A 6,480-nucleotide genomic window follows, 5' to 3' on the forward strand; every position below is an offset into this window, starting at 1 on the left:
TTCCTTCTCCAGGGAATCTCCTCAACCTAGGGATCAAACTTCAGTCTTCTGCATTGCAGGCAGATTCTTTACCATCTGAGCCACCAGAGCTATGGCAACCAGCTAAGAAATGAAAATTTAATGAGACAACATTTTCACCTATCAAATTGTAATGCTTAAGAAAGTATTCATGTTGGTGAACTTTAATAAATTAATAAAGTTATTAATAAAACGGGCACTCTCAATAATTGCTAATCAAGGTTCAATTTTTAGAATTCTTTTGAAATTATTTTGGCAATATTCTTTAGTGTCCTTAAAGTCATTCATAGCTTTTGAACAAGCGATTACTATTTTAAAATTTATAGATGTGTAGTAAATTCCGTTTTTAAATTTTCATTTAATATCTCTATAGTAAGTTTCACACATCTTCACTCTACCACATCTGTAACAACACCTTATCTCACACCACAACAGAATCTGCAAGGGGAAAAAAAATGGCATTATATTGGCAAAATTACCTACTATATGCTAGAAAAACTCACTTTTGTTTGGATATGGCGCCCTCTTTTCTATCTGCTTTTTTCAAGTAGCTACATCTACCACAAAGCTGAGATCATAGAAGGTGTGCAGTACCTATTAGTAAATTGAAGTAGAAACCACTCATTCTATTCTTTTATGGCCATGATATGGTTGGCTTTCTATTGTTTTAAATGTAGGATAGCATCCAGAAAGAAGTGTGTGTGTGTGCTAAGTTGCTTCAGTCATGTCTAACTCTTTACCACCCTGTGGACTGTAGCACACGAGGCTCCTCTGTTCCTGGGGATTCTCCAGGCAAGAATGCTGGAGTGGGCAGCCATTTCCTTCTCCAGGGGATCTTCCTAACCCAGGGACCCAGCCCTCATCTCTTTTTTTTTTTTTTTTTTTTAACTGTCAACAGAAATTTATTACTAAAAATAAAACAGTTGAAGTTTTTCCCAGGAAAGCTGTCACCATAGGAACCTCTGTGACAAAATGTTGTTAATTTACTATCTTCTTCACTCCTGAGTTGCTGCCTTCTTCTATATAATCTAAATGTTACTTAGTTTAAGTTAAAATACCCATCCTGATGAGAATGATGTGGTATCGATCCCTTTTACTTCAGTCGGAAGACTGAGATGGGCTACATGGCGACGGAGACTTCAGGTGCTGTAGGTGAGCATCTACCAACGGTTCATGGGTCAGAAACATGGGTTGGTAAGAAGACACAAAGGCTGTGGGCTGAAGCTCCGGGAGGTCCAAGGATCCTTGTAGAATGGGATCACTATGATCTTCATCGAAGCTATGTCTCTGAAAGGCTTCAAAGCTTGTAGCTATGTCATTCTCTAGCTGTTCTTGTGGTGGCGGGCTGTCTCCAGGTTTGCACACGTCAAACTTCACCCACTGGTAATTGACACATTTCCGAGCTCCTGGACAACTCTGGATCAGGTTGTGGATGGTTGGATGAGAAAACCCAAAAAAGTCAGCTCCAGACGGATGCAGGTTGGGTATTAGTTTCCCCATAGCCGCACTGATGGTCTTGAGCAGCTCGGCGTGACAGGCGTCAGCGGAGGAGCTGATGATAGCATTCTGGGGGTCGTCTTCAGGAACAATTTCAAACTGAGGCTGCGTGCCACCATCCTTTATCTGACAGGTGTACAGGCACTCCTGGTCTGGACTCCTCATGCTGGCATAGACCCGAGTGCTGCAGTAGCCCACGGGGTAGATGGCAGTCTCGTCATGGAAGCCAGGTCGGTCGGTGATGATCTCCCCCAGGCTATACACTGTTAGGCCCCCTAGTCCGATGGGGAACACAGGCCGTCCTGAGGGGTCCAGGGCAATGGGCTGAACCGGCTTGCGAGCACCTGCCTCCATTTTCTTTTTCTTGGATGTTTTCTTCAGAACTTCCAGTTTGTTGTTCTCTTTGCCTTTTTCTTTTTTCTCCTTCTTGGATTTCTTCCCAAATGGTTCCTCAGCCCCAGTGGTTGGCCCAGAAACCGGCCCAGCTCCCTGGAGGGTTCCCACAGAGCTGGCCACACTGTAAGTCAGGGGCAAACTGGAGGTGTGGGAAGGAGCTGCAGCCTGTACGTCCCCTTCAGTTAGGGCCTGCAGCTGGAGGAGCTTCTTCAGCAAGTACCGTCTCTCTTCTTTTGCTTTAAGAAATTTTTCTTCAAGACGAGCAATTTCATCACAAATAGCAGCATTTTCAAAAACCGTGGCTTTGGCCGCTCTGCGCAGCCGCAGGTACTTGAGCCGGTACTTCTCGTTCTGGCTCTTCTTCGGGAGCTTTTTCATCCTGGCCTTGCTGGACTGCAGCGGGTCTCGCGGCGAGGAGGCCAGGCTGCTCAGCAGACTCATGGTCCGGCCCCGCTATGGGGGCTCCAGGGCGCGGCCTGCATCAGCCCTTCCGCTGAGGAGCGGCCCTCAACGCCGGCTTGGTCTAGTCTGGGCTGGCCCGGGAGCAGGCCTCTAAAAACCGACCTCTCTGGAAGGTTCACCAAGCGCCTGACTCCCAGCCCTCATCTCTTATGTCACCTGCATTGGAAGGCAAGTTCTTTATTTTTGCTTGTTTGTTTGTTTTACAAAGAGCTTTTAATTCCTCTGCTATTTTATCAATGTACTGCTTGAAATCACAAAATTGATCTACTATTTCTTGGACCTGATGTTTTTTCACACACAAAATCACAGGGGCTGTAAACAGAAATGTACTTAGAATACAAAAGATAAAAAATATTTAATGAAATATTAATCACTATTTCTTAAGAACCAAATGTGGTAAACATTTTACCATTAAAACTTTTCTTTTTTCGCCATTTCATTCTCTTTTTTCCCCCTTTATTTTTATTAGTTGGAGGCTAATTACTTTACAATATTGTAGTGTTTTTTGCCATACATTGACATGAATCAGCCATGGATTTACAGGTGTTCCCCATCCTGAACCCCCCTCCCACCTGCCTCCCCATCCCATTCCTCTGGGTCATCCCAGTGAACCAGCCCTGAACACTTGTCTCATGCATCCAACCTGGACTGGCAATCTATCTCACACTTGATAGTATACATGTTTCAATTCTATTCTCTCAGATCATCCCACCCTCGCCTTCTCCCATAGAGCCCAAAAGTCTGTTCTTTACATCTGTGTCTCTTTTTCTGTCTTGCATATAGGGTTATCATTACCATCTTTCTAAATTCCATATATATGTGTTAGTATACTGTATTGGTGTTTATCTTTATGGCATGCTTCACTCTGTATAATGGGCTCCAGTTTCATCCATCTTATTAGGACTGATTCAAATGTATTCTTTTTAATGGCTGAGTAATATTTCATTGTGTATATGTACCACTGCTTTCTTATCCATTCGTCTGCTGATGGGCATCTAGGTTGCTTCCATGTCCTGGATATTATAAACAGTGCTGCGATGAACATTGGGGTACACATGTCTCTTTCAGTTCTGGTTTCCTTGGTGTGTATGCCCAGGAGTGGGATTGCTGGGTCATATGGCAGTTCTATTTCCAGTTTTTTAAGGAATCTCCACACTGTTTTCCATAGTGGCTGTACTAGTTTGCATTCCCACCAACAGTGTAAGAGGGTTGCCTTTTCTCCACACCCTCTCCAACATTTATTGCTTATAGACTTTTGGATAGCAGCCATTCTCACTGGCGTGTAATGGTACCTCATTGAGGTTTTTTGATTTGCATTTCTCTGATAATGAGTGATGTTGAGCATCTTTTCATGTGTTTGTTAGCCATCTGTTTGTCTTCTTTGGAGAAATGTCTGTTTAGATCTTTGGCCCATTTTTTGATTGGGTCATTTATTCTTTAACACTAGCTCCACCTGGGAAGTACATCCAGAAAGAAGGGAGAGACTCAAAAGAAATTAGCGCCAGTCAAACTGAAAGTCACAATTTTACCTTGATCTTGCTATCTTTATGGTGGTTCCCCAAAGTATGCTCAGGTCACCCAAGATGGCTGTTCTCTTGTGCTTGGCATGTCCCTTGCTCTACCAGTCCTTTCTTCACCTATACCTTACTCACAAGACTCTCATTCCCTCTCAGTCACAGAGACTAATCAGTAAATACCTACATACTATCCCCAGGTAGTGATTCTTTTAACCTTTAGGCAAGGACATTTCCATTATGATAGTTTATCAAAGAGTGGTCAGGCACATGTTCCTTTGCTGGTTTCGCTGGTAACCATTGAACCAACTATAACCCACTATAACTGGTAAATTCACCCTCACCCACCCACTCCATGTCCTACCTGCTGTCTGCCATACATGATGGCAGTGGTGTTGCTCCAGGACCTTGTTTCAGATATGTAAGATTTCCCTATCCATTAAACCATTAATATCTCTAGGCTGACTCTGGGCTTTTCTTAGTTCTTGAGGCTGGGAATGTACAGGGAATGCAGCTTGCAGGATGCAATCCAATACCAAATTACACAAATATTCAGTTGATCATTTAGGCCAAATAAGCAACCTGTGTGTCTGTGAGCATGTATATGCTTTTTTTTTTTTTAATGTGTTTGTATGTTTGGGGAGATAGAAAATTATCAGAGTTGTCCAGTTAAAGTAATTAAAATAATTGAACCATTACAAGAGTATAGATGGGCTTCAATACTTTTTGATTTTTTATATAATTTCAGCATTTAATAACTCAGAACTGCAAGGGTATAGAAACAAAAATATAAAGGTTTACCAAATTTGATGTGTATTTGGAACAGAATAAGTGTTAAGAAAAGACCATTATTGAAAGAAATATTTGTTTCACATATTACAAAAGGGAACATAATATTCCATATAATTCCCCCAGAAAGGCAAATAGTAGAGGGATACTTGGGAATGTGGATGATGTAGATGTAAGCCTCAATAGGTATCTGTAGTCACTTGTAAAATGAATGACTTAACCAACAGAGCAATTATTGATAGACAAACAAACCAATCATGTCATTAATCTAATTTCAGGAATGACAAGAACTGAGACAAATGGTTAGATTTGCTGCAAATTAAGAAAACTACTTGACAATTTTTTCATCTATTTAAATAAAGGTTTAGTAGTTCATTAAAATGGAATCTAGTGTTTCTTTTTCTTTATATATGTCTATTCCTAAACTATATAGTATTGGCAATTTTTTCTTCTTTTAATTTTGAATAGCACATCTCCAAGTTTCCCTTTATATTAAAAAAAGAAAAAGAAGACCCTTAGTCATAATGGTTGTTGTTCTTACCACCAACCATGATAGCATATGCAATCTTGCCCTTTAGGCCATTCATTCTCTTTTATCTGCCAGTATGTTTGACAACAAATACAGTGTATAATTAAACTCAGATTTTGTGTTAAATTGTAACCTGAGGTGTCAGTCACAGTGCTTTTAACTCCTTGAACAATTCTAAACTGTTACACTTTCTCTTATCTATGAATAAAAGTTTGAGTCATTTAGGGAATGGGGACATAATTACCATCTTTTAGCAACTGGGGAACAGTATTTATAAAAATGTGAGGATTATCAATAATATATGTATATTTCTTCTCCAAAATTAAGCCTACATATGTGAATATAAATCTATATATGTCTTTGGTACATGTTAAATAATCTTCAGTTTCCCAACATTAGGTATGGGTTAGAAAGCACCACTGCTTTAAAATTGTTCTGATAGGGAGACCATAAACAACTATGTAAATAATTTGTATATATTTTCAGATCAAATTTAAAATATATATGCCCTTCTAAAAATAATATCATCCTCCCTGAAATTTAATATTTATACAGTAACATTTCCTTTTCCTGCACCTATAAGTGCTGGATTGGTGCCCAATTCAGAAAACCATTTGTGATTACCACCATTTAACCTGAATTTCCAAACCATGTTCTTAGTGGCTACAGACTTCTAGCCTCCCCAGTAACATTGAATCATTCTGTTTGACTAAGGATGCCCAGGGCAGCCTGAGGTTACTCTGTAGCTATACTCCTGCTCGCCTCCAAAGATATCTACATGAGGACATAAGTGTAATCTCTAGAAATGTACAAATACGAAGAAGTCCAATTCTTTTTGAAAAGGTTCAGCTATATAAAATTAAACAAATTTGGCATACACAGTATAACTGAGAAAGGGTGAATTCAAAACAGTAAAAATAAAACTACTAGTAAAGACACTTCTGAATTAGTAGTCCATAAATAATGAAATATTTACTTTATGATTTCAAGCATAGACTGTTTCATTAGCATTTATTTTGGGACTCACTGCATTCCAAGTCAATAGTAATGCTTTTAAATATGTCTTCATTATTTTTTATTTATTTATTTTTAAAAATATAATTTATTTATTTTTGGTCTTTGCTGGGTCTTTGTTGCACATACATGGGGGCTACTCTCCCATGTATGTGGGAGTTGCAGCAAGCAGGGGCTACTCTCTAGTTGTGGTGCACGTAGTCTGTAGGGTGCAGGCTTCAGTAGTTGTGGCATGTGAGTTCAGTAGTTGTGGCTCCTGTG

The 6,480-nt window shown here is 39.9% G+C and overlaps 1 protein-coding gene across 1 annotated transcript; it reads right to left on the reverse strand.

Moving 5' to 3' along the window:
• Positions 1-907: 907 nt before the first annotated feature.
• LOC139033104 (transforming growth factor beta regulator 1) lies at positions 908-2,500 on the reverse strand. The gene has a single exon (XM_070461768.1). The coding sequence runs from the start codon at positions 2,350-2,352 to the stop codon at positions 1,117-1,119; it is 1,236 nt and encodes a 411-aa protein (XP_070317869.1). The 5' UTR covers positions 2,353-2,500; the 3' UTR covers positions 908-1,116.
• Between the last annotated feature and the right edge of the window lie 3,980 nt (positions 2,501-6,480).

This window comes from Odocoileus virginianus, chromosome X (assembly GCF_023699985.2).
Source record: "Odocoileus virginianus isolate 20LAN1187 ecotype Illinois chromosome X, Ovbor_1.2, whole genome shotgun sequence".
Lineage (NCBI taxonomy): Eukaryota > Metazoa > Chordata > Mammalia > Artiodactyla > Cervidae > Odocoileus > Odocoileus virginianus.